General features: G+C 38.5%; 3 protein-coding genes across 3 annotated transcripts; all 3 read left to right on the top strand.

The window, feature by feature from the left end:
* Nucleotides 1–1,925: 1,925 nt before the first annotated feature.
* Nucleotides 1,926–2,738, top strand: crygm2d4 (crystallin, gamma M2d4). Its single transcript, NM_001089431.1, has 3 exons — nucleotides 1,926–1,984; nucleotides 2,086–2,328; nucleotides 2,433–2,738. The coding sequence occupies exons 1-3, from the start codon at nucleotides 1,979–1,981 to the stop codon at nucleotides 2,703–2,705; spliced, it is 522 nt and encodes a 173-aa protein (NP_001082900.1). The 5' UTR covers nucleotides 1,926–1,978; the 3' UTR covers nucleotides 2,706–2,738.
* A 4,586-nt stretch (nucleotides 2,739–7,324) lies between these two features.
* crygm2d9 (crystallin, gamma M2d9) lies at nucleotides 7,325–8,364 on the top strand. Its single transcript, NM_001123318.1, has 3 exons — nucleotides 7,325–7,504; nucleotides 7,608–7,850; nucleotides 7,953–8,364. Exons 1-3 carry the CDS (start codon nucleotides 7,499–7,501, stop codon nucleotides 8,223–8,225), a joined length of 522 nt encoding a protein of 173 aa, NP_001116790.1. The 5' UTR covers nucleotides 7,325–7,498; the 3' UTR covers nucleotides 8,226–8,364.
* A 6,391-nt stretch (nucleotides 8,365–14,755) lies between these two features.
* On the top strand, nucleotides 14,756–15,370 carry crygm2d5 (crystallin, gamma M2d5; the record flags this gene model as incomplete). The annotated part of the gene is given in 2 exon segments (NM_001044863.1): nucleotides 14,756–14,998; nucleotides 15,098–15,370. Coding segments are annotated over 2 exon segments (516 nt in total), but the record flags the coding sequence as incomplete, so codon positions are not given.
* Nucleotides 15,371–15,763: the final 393 nt, after the last annotated feature.

The raw sequence follows: 15,763 nt of genomic DNA, 5'->3' as shown, positions 1-15,763 counted from the left end.
ATCCACTTTGCATACCTCTTGCACGCACCCATGCTGAATTTAACCCCAAACCATGATCTTTCCTTCATTGAACTTGACTGATTTCTATGAGAATCTTGGGTCCATGTGGGTTCAAATAGGTCTTCTGCAGTATTTGTGATGACTGGGATGGAGTTCAACAAATGATTCATCAGAAAATTCTACCTTATGCCATTTTTTCTAATGATCAAGTCAAGTTATCATTTGGTGCTTTTACAACTGGGATCGACGACAAGACGTTTGTTAGGTAGTGTAGTTACAGACATAATAGTTCTGTAGTCATTAGTGATTCTGGGTTTTTAAATTGGCAGTAAAACATATTCAAAACATCAGAGAGTTGATGATACTACAAAGACTGTACTTCCGTATAAATAACTCACTTGCCAATACAAATGCTGATATTAGAGATCAATAGACTGATATATTATTTACTTTTTCTCTGCAATATGCTGATTGAAAGTTGACAGTCCAATATCACATGCTAAATGAATATTTGTATACTATGCATAAATGCCATTAGTTTGACATGTTCTTTGCTTGACTTTGTAATTTACCTTTAGGCCCTGTTTACACTAATGTGTTTTTTTATTTTAAAACGCATAAGTTTTGCTACGGTTCAGCCAACCGCCCACACTACGCCGGAGTTTTCGAGCGCCAAAAACGAAGCGTTTCGAAAATGCTGGAAACACTGCTGCTCCGTCTCAGTGTGGATGTGGAAAAATGGAGACATCTGAAAACGGAGGCGGGGCTGCAGACATTCGCCTCTCTGATTGGGGCTTTTCCTCAATATTAAGTAGCCTACACATACAGTTCAGTCTCGCATCCTCTCCCTCTAAGTTAAGACTTCGCAAGTTTGATATGGAAAACCCTTCGAGGACATGTCCGGTAAATCTTCAAAGGGAACAGTGTACTTTATAACTTCATTCACATCACCCTGGCTACGTTGTTTCACTTTCTCAACAATAAAATGAAAACATGATTTAAGGAACTGCCTATTTTCATTTTGATATTAACAACTTAACAGACAGCAGAAATGTTAAGGCGTCGTGCTGCATCTTCACTGTATGCATATTTATAATAAAACAGAGCCTATATAACGTCACTGCCTCCTTTCATTTTCATTGAAAATACGAAACGTATCCTCTGCTTTGCTGAATGTCAGTTTTAATAATCAATAATAGCCATTATGAAAGTATAATGCCGAATAAGTTGATACATTATAGGAAATAAAGGCAAGCGATAGACAAAAAGTTTAATTAAATATCATGTTTAGCAAATATAGTAAGATTAGATCCAGCGGGACATGCTTGATGAGCAGTCCGACCAGCACAGCTCTCATCTGGGTAGATATGCTGCAGCGCTTGCCCGAGAGTGTGTTGTTAGTTCACGTGATGTGCGTTTTCAGCGTTTTGGTGTGGATGGAGAGCAGTTCAGAAACGCTGGGTAAAACGCTAGTGTGGACGTGGATCGTTTTGATTCTAAAACGCCATCTTAAAACTAAAACGCACTAGTGTAAACGGGGCCCTATATAGTATCTGCATCAGTTTCCTGTCTCTCTGTGACAGAAAACCAATCCATAAGAGCATTAAAAAGAGATTCTATCATAATTTAGAATTGCACGATAAATTGCTAGAAAAGATTGTTTTTTTTTTTTTTATCTAGCTAGGAAATAATACTTTTTAGTTATATGTACTTTTACATCACCAAAAAAGAGTACAAGAAATGCAAAAAAATATATATATTCTTTCAAAACAAATTTGAGTACTAAGAACTACATCCCAAGCCTTAGCTAGAAAGCTCTTTATGCCAACTTGCATAGTCAGGAACTATAGGGAAGTAACAATAGGGACTGTGTAGTCTTTAGTCTTGGTTTTGTATAAAAGGACAGGTGACAGCAGTCAGTCAACAGTCAGAATCAGCTTCTCCCTTGTGAAACCACTGAGGATAATCAAGTGGAAACATGAAGGTAAACCTTATTCTACCACCCACTCCAAACAATGAAACTACAAAATTAATTGACTTAATTGAACTTTTCATAAAAAAAAACATTATATTTGAATTTTTTAGGTCACCTTCTTTGAGGACAGGAACTTCCAGGGTCGCTCTTATGAGTGTATGGGCGACTGTGGTGACTTCTCCTCCTACATGAGCCGCTGTCACTCTTGCAGAGTGGACAGTGGTTGCTGGATGATGTACGATCAGCCCAACTACATGGGAAGTGGATATTTCTTCAGGAGGGGAGAGTATGCTGATTACATGTCTATGTTTGGAATGAACAACTGCATCAGGTCTTGCCGTATGATCCCAATGGTGAGTCCAATGTTAGGCTTACATAAGATACAGATGAATGCATTTTGAGGGTAAAGGTTTCTGCTTAATAAACTTGAAAGTAACAGACTTCTGTTCCACTACAGTACAGGGGATCCTACAGAATGAGGATCTATGAGAGGGAGAACTTCGGAGGTCAGATGTACGAGATGATGGATGACTGTGACAACATCATGGACCGTTACCGCATGTCTCACTGCCAGTCCTGTCATGTGATGGACGGCCACTGGCTCTTTTATGACCAGCCCCACTACAGAGGCAGGATGTGGCACTTCGGTCCTGGACAGTACAGGAACTTCAGCAATTATGGTGGCATGAGGTTCATGAGTATGAGGCGTATCATGGACTCTTGGTACTAGTGTTTCAATAAAAAATATTTCTGTACCACCCTACACAGTTGTTCACTTTGTGTGATTTCTGTACATAAACATTGGTCACTCATCAAATCTGATTTTAAATGTGTAATTTTTACATTAGAACCTAAAACTTTAAAAGACCCGCGGTCTAAGGATGTTTTGAGGGACTGGACAAGCTCTGATATGCCCTGACATCTGTCCTTTTTTCAGATGCTTCTAAACATAAAAGTGACTAAAGTCGAATACCACTGTAAACAGCACATCCTGAGCTGCAATCATTCATAAGCCACATTTATGTACAAGATTGTGTTTTTGAGAATGATAAGTTTATGCGTTGTTAGTGAAAAATCACAAATTTTAAATCACTGAAATAACTGTTTGGTCACAAGACTTTTAGCTGCTGAGTTTAGCTCCAACTTGCTTCAACACACCTGCCAGGAAGTTTCTATTATATCTAGTAAAAGCTTGATTAGCCGGTTCAGGGGCCTCATGTATCAACGCAGCGTACAAACAAAAACTTTGTAAACGCCAGGTTTCACGCTCACGTTTGAATTTACTAACAATGAAATGAACGTGAAAATGTGCATTGTTCCACACTAACTTCATGCCTGGCGTACATGCATTTCTTGTGTGTGTTTGGCAACTCCTAGAGGCAATTGTGTTAAATTACACAATACAAAGTATCTTTGAGCCGTGCAATGGCAGCTGTATGGGACGAAATCATTTGCATGTCTAGCAGGTATATAAGGTTTCCATACCATGCAGTTGACCAGCCAAACATTAAAGCCCAATTTGCAGCAATCGCCGGTTTTCCCGATGTAATCGGAGAGATCGACTGCACGCACATTGCTATAAAGGCGCCATCTGAAGACAAATTTGTATACGTGGATCAGAAACATTTCCATTCAATAAATGTGCAAATAATATGATAATTGTGTTCCTCATGATGTAGAGAGAAGGCAAAATCTGATAGACTATGTAGTGGGGAAAAAAGAAGAATGTGTTCATCAGACACTGGATTCGATCCGGGTTCATGAACGACAGCGTCAAAACATGTTGCCATTCAATTTACGAGCTATACCACTCGTGCTGCTGATGTACTCCATCTTTAGCTTTGTTGTCTCTGCCAATCAAACAGGCAGAAATCACTGAACTAGCTCATTCCAATTACAAACTTGCAAATGACACCGTTTTTCTACAGTCTACCTCCGATAGGAGCACCTCCAATGTACATTCTGTTCAAAGTTTCTCTTTTTGCTTGCTTTTGCCATTGCTTTTTCGTTTGCTTTTGCCAAGGTAGAATCATTAGCATATTCATATGGGGAGGAGGCAGGGAGGGGTTTTGCGCTTATGCATGTGCATTTGGTTTCACGTTAATTTGGATGTACAAAGAGAATATGCGTGGGATTCCGTGTACGCAATGTTTTAGTATGATTTTAAAGCAAGTCTTCGTACATGAGGCCCCAGGTAGGTTTGATTAAGGTGGGAGTTAAACTCTCCAGGACCCTGTCCCTCCAGGACCGAGTATGGACACCCCTACTCTAGAGAGATAAACTGTCTAAAAAGTAAGATTTGAACCAGGTCAAAACATTGTCAGTATCACCAAAAGAGAAAAAGAGTAAAAGAGCAAGATCAATTGTGTCAAATTCTGCAAATCTAAAAGATCTAGAATTGAAAAACTACCAGCCATCAACAGATAAATAGTAACCTTAACTAAAGCTGTTTTAGTGCTATGTGGTTTATGAAAACCAGACTAAAGGAGTTTAAAATGTTGTTATCAATAAGATAAGTATGCAACTGAGAAGCCACAATAAGCTCACAATAAGACTTTGGCTAGGAAGGGTAAATTTGAGATGGTCCCAAACTTAATGAGATTACTAACATCAGTTTTTTTTTTTTTTTTTTTTTTTTTTGAGGACAAGTGTATTGGCAGCAATTGTAAGTGCTGCAGGAAACATTCCACCACATAAGGAATTGTTAATTATGTTTAGGACAACTACCCCTAGACTAAAAAGCAAGATTTAAACAGCTGAGCTAAACACCAGAGTGGAGATGTGGTCAATAATGGAAGTAGTGGCTTTCATTAGAGAGACCTTTTTGCATAGAAAACCAGATCAGGAAGGAAAATTTGAGAATTAGGAGTCAGAAAAGTGTGAGATGCCACAAACAGAAAATATGTGTGACTTGGCCACTGTCATTGTGGACATTTTAGAATTTCAGTTATCCAGAGATCTATTACAAAGGTGTTTAGAAACTGGTCCATTGGAAGAGCTATAACCATGACAACTTTGTATATAGTATGAACATAGTATGTTTGTGAAGATTACTTTCATTATTTGAAATCATTTGTGAAAAAAAAAATTCAAAGTAGAATCATTATTGTCCACATGAATGTTAAAATTATCCAGGTAAAATAAATTCAAGTGAAGAAGGATTACAAAGAGGCCCTCTGTAATTTCACCACATTTCTCAAATATTTGCAAACAATATGGATTATTAAATATTAAAACATATTTGCCTGAGCTATTCAGTAACTAAAAGTTGCAAATCTCTCTAAAATCTTTCACAAAAAGCATTTGAAGCAACAGGGATGGTTTTAACAGGAGTATTAACAACAATGTATAACTGAAAATATTTGTTTTGGGTGTAGAGTGATTTTTAACAATTTTTAATCGTTTTTTTCTTATGGGGCTTGAGTGAGAGAGTAACATCTAAAACACTCTGCCAGGCAGAATTTAGGTGACTGAGAGGTTAGTCAGCCTCTCATTTTAAAACGCATAAGTTTTGCTACGGTTACGCCATCCGTCCACACTACGCTGGAGAGGCCATTTTCATTCTAAAACGCTGCTGCTCCGTCTCAGTGTGGATGGGGGAAAACAGAGACATCTGAAAACGGAGACGGGGCTGCCAACAATCGCCTATCTGATTGGGGCTTTTCCTCAATATTAAGTAGCGTAACGTTACACACAGTTCAGCCCTGCATCCTCTTCTTGTAAGTTCAGACTTCGCAAGTTTGATCAAGGCTGCAGTCTCCCCCTCCTCAGATTGATATGGAAAACAGACTACCGAGGACACGAGTAAATCTTCAAAGGGAACAGTGTACTTTATAACTTCATTCACATCACCCTGGCTACGTTGTTTCACTTTTTCAACAATAAAATGAAAACATGATTTAAGGAACTGCCTATTTTCATTTTGATATTAGCAACTTAACAGACAGCAAAAATGTTGAGGCGTCGTGCTGCACATATGAGCATCATCTTCACTGTGGATATTTATAACAAAACGGAGCCTATAACAACTGCCTCCTTTCAATTTCAGTGAAAATACGAAACATACCCTCTCTTTTGCTGAATATCCCTTTTAATAATCGATAATGGGCATTATAAAAGTATAACATATAATTATATAATTATAGGAAATAAAGGCAATCGATCAGTCAATATACAGAATGTAGGCTACGTGGTTACATTAATTATTAACCTATCTTAGCCAAAACACGTTACCTGAAAACAAGTAATAGATTCCAATGACCAAAGTCGGGAAATATATCGTTAGATATCGACAACAAGATGAATAAAATATCACGTTTAATAAATATAGTGAGATTAGATCCAGCGGGAGATGCTTGATGAGCAGTCCGACGAGCAGAGCTCTCATCTGGGTAGATAGGCTGCAGCGCTTGCTCGAGAGTGTGTGTGAGTTCACGTGATGTGCATTTTCAGCGTTTTGGTGTGGACGGAGAGCTGTTCCGAAACGCCGGGTGAAACGTTAGTGTGGACGCGGATCATTTTCATTTTAAAACGCTGTTTTAAAACTAAAACGCACTAGTGTAAATGGGGCCTAAAACAGGACTCATGCAGTCAAGACTATAAAGCAAATAAATGCATCTATTAAAACAGACCAGCAACGGTCTAAAAAAAGAGTCAAGCAAAATAGTCACTACGACATCACCATACTTATTTGGGGAGGGGAAATTAAAAAAATATACAGTCATCCGGAACCAATTCTGAGAAGGGAGTTAAATCACCAACCTTAGTCCATGATTCAAACATAAGATCTAAACTGTGCGTAATGAAGAAGTTTAGCAGAAAGTCTTATTCACCAAAGATTAAGCATTTATTAGAGCCATGTTTAGCGAGCGCAGGTTACCAGTTACTCTTTCTCACTAGTGACAGCGGCCGATGCAAGGAAGACCATTTAAGGGCACAGGAGGCAATGATAAGAAAATTATTTATAAAAATAATCATAATTAATGGATTCCTTTTGTGCGTTTAGCTCCTGGTTTTATAGAGAACAATGTAACAATGATTTGTATAAATTTATATGATTTGGCTTGAGATATTGCTTTGTGTGCTTATTTTGTTGAATGTTTGGTATTTTGACTTTCAAAATAAATTTGTTATATTTTCTCTAGTTCTTATTGAGGTTCATAGTGCTTTGTTGTGTGATGAATTTACAGAATGAAAACCATAAATAAAAGATGAATCATCAGTGGAAGACTTGTATTTAACCAGTACACTACATGTGACCAATACAGAATCTTAGAAATGCATAGAAAAACAAACAAGAAAGGAAAGAGATGAATCTTAGAACTAAGAACTACATAACCAGTAGTTCTTTAGCTAGAAAAATCTCTATGACAACTTGCATAGTCAGAAACTGAGTAACAATAGGGACTGTGTAGTCTTTAGTCTTGGGCTTGTATAAAAAGGCAGGTGACAGCAGTCAGTCAACAGGCAGAATCAGCTTCAGCTTCTCCTTTGTGGAACCACTGAGGATCAGACAACGCAAACATGAAGGTAAACCTCATTCTAGCACCCATTCTATACAGTGAAACTTTTAAAATAATTATTTTAGTTTTTTAACTTTTCATAACAAAAACCTTATACTTGATCTTTTTAGGTCACCTTCTTTGAGGACAGGAATTTTCAGGGTCGCTCTTATGAGTGTATGGGCGACTGTGGTGACATGCACTCTTACATGAGCCGCTGTCACTCTTGCAGAGTGGACAGTGGCTGCTGGATGATGTACGATCAGCCCAACTACATGGGCAGTGGATATTTCTTCAGGAAGGGAGAGTATGCTGATTACATGTCTATGTTTGGAATGAGCAACTGCATCAGGTCCTGCCGTATGATCCCCATGGTAATTTAAATTTTGAGGATTTATAAGATAATACTTTTTTTTGACTGTTAAAATGTTGTTGTCTGATAAACTTGAAAGTAACAGACTCATGTTGCACTTCAGTACAGGGGATCCTACAGAATGAGGATCTACGAGAGGGAGAACTTCGGAGGTCAGATGTACGAGATGATGGATGACTGTGACAACATCATGGACCGTTACCGCATGTCTCACTGCCAGTCCTGTCATGTGATGGACGGCCACTGGCTCTTTTATGACCAGCCCCACTACAGAGGCAGGATGTGGCACTTCGGTCCTGGACAGTACAGGAACTTCAGCAATTATGGTGGCATGAGGTTCATGAGCATGAGGCGTATCATGGATTCTTGGTACTAGTGTTTCAATAAAACAATTTCTATACAACACTAAATATTGTGTTCTGAAAATATTTCCCACTATCTTATGGAAAAATACAATAAAGTTCAAAAGACATATGAATAATTTAAAACTACACATGCCTGTGTGATATTCCCTTTTATTCGTCACAAATTAAAATCATATCTTCACTGTCCTCAACACATCACACAGTGAGGACAACTTCATCAGCGTTTTGAATGTGCAACTTTTAATTTCTGTTTTACATTAGAACCTAAATCCATCACCTAGAAGACGAACAAGCTTTTACTTTAATAGTTTGACTGACGATTTGAGCTAATCATCAGAGGTGGGACCAAGTGGTTGTTTTGCAAGTCACAAGCAAGTCTTGACTATTTTCATATAAGTCTCAAATCAGGCTAGACTAACAGGCAAGTCCAACTCAAGTCCAGAGTCATCAAAATCCAGCTTCAAGTCATCAAACTTTAGATCAACGTTGTTAATTAAGGCCTCAAACTTTAGCTTTAAGTCAACACAAAGTCATTAGTGCTCAACTAAATTATTATTTTTTGTAATAATCATATCAGACATACAACTTATAAGAGGAAAGCAGGTAGAATATGTTTGACATAGAAGTTGAATTATTGAATATTTTTGACATGGAATTATTAGCCTCTCTGAATTATTAGCCTCCCTGAATTGTTAGGCCTGCCTGAATTATTTGTTTTTTCCCAATTTGTATTTAACAGAGAGATGATTTTTTTTCAACACATTTCTAAACATAACAGTTTTAATAGCTAATTTCTAATAACAGATTTATTTTATCTTTGTTATAATGACAGTAAATAATTTATTTATTCATTCATTTTCTTTTCAGCTTAGTCCCTTTATTAATCTGGAGTCACCACAGTGGAATGAACTGCCAACTTATCCAGCATATGTTTTACGTAGCAGATGCCCTTCCAGCCACAACCCATCACTGGGAAACATCCATACACACTCATACACATACACATACATTGCGGTCAATTTTAACCTACCCAATTTACCTGTACCACATTTCTTTGGACTTGTGGGGAAAATCAGAGCACCCGAAAAAAATCCACACAAGGATGAGGAGAACATGCAAACTCAACACAGAAACACCAACTGACCCAGCTGAGGCTTGAACCAGCGAATTTCTTGCCCTGAGGCGAACGTGCTACCCACTGCGCAGTCGCCCGAGTCGCACCGAGTCGCCCACAGTCAATAATATTTTACAACATATTTTTCAAGACACCTCTGTACAGCTTAAATGACATTTTAAAGGCTTAACTAGGTGAATTAGGTTAACTAGGCAGGTTAGGGTAATTAGGCAAGTTATTGTATAACGGTGGTTTGTTTTGTAGACTATCTAAAAAGTATATAGCTTAAAGGAGCTAATAATTTTGACCTTAAAATTAATAAGTTAAATTAATAAATTAAATTAATAACATTAATTAATAAAATAAATAAGACTTTTTCCAGAAGAAAGAAATATTATCAGACATACTGTGAATATTTCCTTGCTTTGTTAAACATCATTTGGGAAATATTTTAAAAAGAAAAATTCAAAGGGGGCTAATAATTCTGACTTCAACTGTAGTTGGCAATAGTAAAACTACTCAATTTCAGTTTACAAATTGTGCCAAAATAGAATAAGCAATAAAAAAACTAAATAATTTAGTAGTAGCATAATAACAGAAACAACATTTAATGCAGAAGTCAAACATATACTATAAGTATATTTATAAATTTAACTAAAAAGTAAAGAAAAAGGGAGAACGTTTATTTTGTGTTATAAAATGATAATTACATATACAATACATGTTTCGTGACATGAACAGATATTTAAATGAGATTATTACCACTTGTCCACTTCAGATATTGATGTATTAATATTTTTAGCAAAACAGATTGCCAATATTATTCCTAATTCAAAATTAATTATGTTGGTCAGCATCCAGGACAAACACATGCAAATAATATAGAGGGTACTACACTGTCATTAGTAAATTGAAGAAGAGTAGAAAGAGACATGCACAAGAGAATCAGCTTATGACCATAGAGCAGGAAATCAGAAAACTCATTATCATAAAGAGCAAACCCATGAGAGAGTACAAAATCTAAGGTATGGCCCATTACATGGGTAGAGTCTTTTATCCATTGGACCAGACTAAAAGAGTCAATAAAGTTAAGAAATTCTTTTGATAATGGTTTGCCTGACAGCAATATTGCTAATAAACAATGTGAATTGCTGTATGAAGTCCTTTGCTGAGTGGGGGGGCAGTAAAGTTACAGTCGAGATGCAACAGCTAGACTTTAAAGCTTGCAAATGCATCTACTGAAATAGACTAGCAATTGTCTAAAGAAAGTCAATTAAAATAGTGACTACTACACCACCATTCCTATTTGGGCAGGGGGAATTTAAAAAAATTAGTCATCCAGAACCAATTATGAAAAAGGTGTTAAATCCCCAACCTTAGTCCATGATTCAGAGATAAACATAAGATCCAAACTGGGCATCAGGAAAAATTTAGCAGAAAGTCTAATTCACCAAAGATCAAGCATTTGTTAGAGCTATTTGAGCTAATCCCCTGCAGAGAAAGCGATGCTTTGCTTTGTGAGTGCAGGTTAGCAGAGTTACTCTAAATTACTAGTGAAATTGACCTATCTAAGAAAGGCCATTCAAGGAAACAGGAGAACGGGACTGGAGGAAAACAGGTTGAAGCCTCCTCCCCCGTATGAATATGCTAATGACTCACTTTGGCAAACCAAACAAAGAAGCAATGGCAAATGCAAGCAAAAGGAGAAACTTTGAAGGTAGACGGATAAAAACTGTGTTATTTGCAAGTTTGTCCTCCGGAATTAATAACAAAAGAAAGAAATTAAGAGGGACATCTGATGCTGGTTGTGGGGTCTCGTTGAACACCTCGTTGGAATGAGGTAATTAAGTGATAGTTGAGCAGTTGTCAGCAGCACGAGTGGCGTAGCTCTTAAAACGCATGGCAACATATTTTGACGCTATCATTCATGAATCCGGTTCGAATCCAACGTCTGATGAACTTATTTTTCTTTTTTCCCCATTACATATCAGATTTTGCCTACTCTTCATCACGAGGAAGACAAGTAGGAATCATTAATAAGTGTGTGTATTATGTTAAGCACATTTGAGCATCACATATTAGTTGCACATGTATTGAATGGAAATGTTTCTGATTCATGTAGCATATGCAAATTCATCTTCAGATGGCGCTTTTATAGCAATGTGCGTGCAGTAATCGCTCTGATTAGATTGGGAAAACCGGTGATCGCTGCAAGTTGCACTTTTATGTTTGGCTGGTCAACTGCATGGTATGGAAACCTTATATACCTGCTAGACATGCGGATGATCTCGTCTCATACAGCTGCCAATGCACGCCTCAAAGATATTTTGTAGTACGCAATTTAACATGATTGCCTCTAGGAGTCGCCATTGGAAATAAAACAGACGCACATTCTCACGTTCATTTCATCGTTAGTAAATGCAAAAGTGAGCGTGAAATCTAGCGTACACGAATTTTATGTGCATATGCAGAGTTGATACATGAGGACCCTGGTTACGTCTTTAACCCACATTTCCCGAATAGGGATCGGAGACGTTGTCTGGTAACAAACTATGGGAGTATGCTAGATAACCAATCACTCTGAAGAGTAAGAAAACAGGCCAATAAATGTCAAATGAATTGGCGAAGCTCAGTTCCAAAGCTGTCAGTGATTAGACATTATTGGAATTTACCAGCTGGTGGCTGAGAAGTGAGCATTAGAATTTTAACCTGATGAAGAGCTGATCACTCAGCTAACAGGTAGAGACTCGGGTGCTGTGACAGTGGAGACACACGTCTCTGTTCCACGTAAACCGAATGTTCCCCTTCATTGAAACTTCAACGTGTGTCTGGTAACAGACTATTAGAGACTGTATGGAAAATGCCACAGCAACTTAGCCCGTCACGCTCCTGATGTGAAGTTTGCCAATCATAGCGTGAGCGCACAGGCAAGGGAGGAAGCTGCGGAGGCCACCTGCTTCCCAAGAGGGGAGACTTGATAACAATAAGAACATATGGACTAGCCCTATGGAGGGAAGAGCTACACATGATAGGCTGGTTAGCAGGTAGGGAAGACACAGGTCTGCCTGTCAGGGGGAACACTTCATGGCTGAAATAAGCCTATGGGATCATCATTGGGGACCGCACATAGCTGGCACCGAACCTCAGCATGTGATTAGACCAACAGTGGGCATACCAGACATCATACTGAGCCAGGCACCTGGCTCTTTTGCTGAGTTGGGTGCTGGGGGCCTAGAAGAAATTCTTTAGGGTTCACAAAGTGCGGAACTTAGTAGCAGAATAGAGAAACCGCACGTATTTTCGGGTTAAGGAGCATGGCGCAGCAAGCCTTTTTGACACCGAGACTAATATCATTCTGATTGACCAGAGTTACCCAGTAATCGGGAGGAAACTGGCTCCATTCGGGGATTATAAAATCTCGTAAGTGTGTTAGGTGTCACCCAGCCTGCAGGTCTACATAATCTGTTAAAAGGTGCCATGTACTCACGCCAAAAAGGAGGCACCGCTCTTTTAAGTATGCTCTCTCTCCTGGGGGACACAGTGTGCCTCGGCACACAAAGCAAGGACGATAGCATAACCTATAAAATTGACCAACCTCTGTTTTAATACGGTACTTCCCTTCTGCAGATCATAACAGATAAAAGCTGCTTAGAGAGGTATGGTCTACGTGTCACATTAAGCGCAGTGCAAGGACATTTGAAGAGCTGGGTCTGCCTCTTCCTCAACAAAACTCAAACACAACACTAATCTGGCATGTCCAGGGTTCTTCTCAGAGAGAGTGGCTCCACACAACAAATAGACTACACTACAGGACATAGGCTAGCCTATAAAGGGTGCTCTAGCCTGAGTGACAGTGTTAACCATCAACTGATAGGTCATCTAAGTTCTCCGCGCTGTGTTTAGAAACCATCCATGGAGGTTCCACAACTTTGCACGAATGCCAGAGGGTGCCTGATCCAAAAAAAAAGAAGTGCTTCATCCGGGGAATTCATCAGGGAGGGAAATTAAGAGGAGTGTGAGTCCAGAAACTCGGTTCCGGTTGGGCAAAAGAGGTGCATGGGCCGAGACCCGCTCCTCATCTTGTCTGACTCCTTTGAAAAAGGCAGAATTTAGGTGACTGAGATGTTGGTCAGCATCCAGGACTATCAACGGTAGATCCAGAAATTGATGAGAACATGTTTCTATAAAACATTAATTAAAATTGGCTCTAAACATAGAAGAATAATAGAGAGACAATGTTACAGTGTCATTAGTAAATTGAAGGAGTGTAAAAAGAGACATAAACAATAAAATCGGCTTATGATCGGAGAGCAGGACCGTTTCAGTCGAGATGCAAGAGCTAAACTTTAAAGCAAATAAATGCATCCACTGAAACAGACCAGCAACAGTCTAAAAAGAGAGTCAAGCAAAATAATCACCACGACATCACCATTCTTATTTGGGGAAGGGGGAATTAAAAAATATACAGTCATCCAGAACCAATTCTAGGAAGGGAGTTAAATCACCAACCTTAGTCCATGATTCGGAGACAAACAAAAGATCCAGACTGGGCATCATGAAGAAGTCATTGAGCAGAATGTCTTGTTCACCAAAGATTGAGCATTTATTAGAGCCATGTTTGGCAGGGAAATTTCCTGCGGAGAGAGCAATGCTCTGCTTTGAGAGCGCAGGTTACCAGAGTTACTCCGTCTGACTAGTGACAGCGGCTGATGCAAGGAAGGCTATCCTAGGACACAGGAGGCAATGATGAGAAAATTATTTATAAAAATCATAATTAATGGATTCCTTTTGTGCGTTTAGCTCCTGGTTTTATAGAGAACAATGTAGCAATGATTTGTATTTATTTAAATGATTTGCCATGAGATATTGCTTTGTTTGCGTATTTTGTTATTCGTGTGGTTCTGTGACTTTCAAAATGAATTTGTTTTATTTTCTCTAGTTCTTACCGTGGTTCATAGTGCTTTGTTGTGTGATGAATTTACAGAATGAGAACCATAAATAAACGTTGAATCATCAGTGGAAGACTTGTTTTTAACCAGGACACTACACGTGACCAATACAGAATTTTAAAAATGCATATGAAAACAAAGAAGAAAAGAAAGAGATAAATCTTAGAACTAAGAACTGCATAACCAGTAGTTCTTTGGCTAGAAAAATCTCTTTGACAACTTGCATAGTCAGAAACTGAGTAACAATAGGGACTGTGTAGTCTTTAGTCTTGGGCTTGTATAAAAAAGCAGGTGACAGCAGTCAGTCAACAGGCAGAATCAGCTTCAGCTTCTCCTTTGTGGAACCACTGAGGATCAGACAACGCAAACATGAAGGTAAACCTCATTTTAGCACCCATTCTATACAGTGAAACTTTTAAAATAATTATTTTAGTTTTTTAACTTTTCATAACAAAAACATTATACTTGATCTTTTTAGGTCACCTTCTTTGAGGACAGGAATTTTCAGGGTCGCTCTTATGAGTGTATGGGCGACTGTGGTGACATGCACTCTTACATGAGCCGCTGTCACTCTTGCAGAGTGGACAGTGGCTGCTGGATGATGTATGATCAGCCCAACTACATGGGCAGTGGATATTTCTTCAGGAGGGGAGAGTATGCTGATTACATGTCTATGTTTGGAATGAGCAACTGCATCAGGTCCTGCCGTATGATCCCCATGGTAATTTAAATTTTGAGGATTATAAGATAATAATTTTTTGACTGTTAAAATGTTGTTGTCTGATAAACTTGAAAGTAACAGACTCATGTTGCACTTCAGTACAGGGGATCCTACAGAATGAGGATCTACGAGAGGGAGAACTTCGGAGGTCAGATGTACGAGATGATGGATGACTGTGACAACATCATGGACCGTTACCGCATGTCTCACTGCCAGTCCTGTCATGTGATGGACGGCCACTGGCTCTTTTATGACCAGCCCCACTACAGAGGCAGGATGTGGCACTTTGGGCCTGGACAGTACAGGAACTTCAGCAATTATGGTGGCATGAGGTTCATGAGCATGAGGCGTATCATGGACTCTTGGTACTAGTGTTTCAATAAAACAACTTCTATAAAACACTAAATATTGTGTTCTGAAAATATTTCCCACTATCTTATGGAAAAATACAGAAGAAACATGAAAAATTTAAAACTACACATGCCTGTGTGATATTCACTTTTTGTCATCAATAATTAAAATCATATCTGCTCTGCGATCACATCACACAGCGAGGATAACTTCATTGGTGTTTTGAATGTACAACTTTTAATTTCTGATTTAGATTAGCACCTAAATCTGTCACCTAGAAGAAGAAAAGGTCACAAGAAATTCACCAGCAAGTTTTAACTCTTTCCATTCAAGTCCCAATTCGAGGTTGGCAAGTCCAAGTCAAGTTGAGTCATTAAATTTATCAACTAGTCATTAAACTTTAGATCAAAGTCA

This window comes from Danio rerio, chromosome 9, assembly GCF_049306965.1.
Source record: "Danio rerio strain Tuebingen ecotype United States chromosome 9, GRCz12tu, whole genome shotgun sequence".
In the NCBI taxonomy this organism is placed as follows: Eukaryota; Metazoa; Chordata; class Actinopteri; order Cypriniformes; family Danionidae; genus Danio; species Danio rerio.
Note: the sequence above shows the minus strand (reverse complement) of the source record. Positions and strands in the feature narration are given on the sequence as shown.

Coding starts and splice junctions, on each gene's coding strand:
- crygm2d4 (NM_001089431.1), top strand. Junction 2,329..2,432: donor CTTGCCGTATGATCCCAATG/GTGAGTCCAATG, acceptor GTTCCACTACAG/TACAGGGGATCCTACAGAAT.
- crygm2d9 (NM_001123318.1), top strand. Junction 7,851..7,952: donor CCTGCCGTATGATCCCCATG/GTAATTTAAATT, acceptor GTTGCACTTCAG/TACAGGGGATCCTACAGAAT.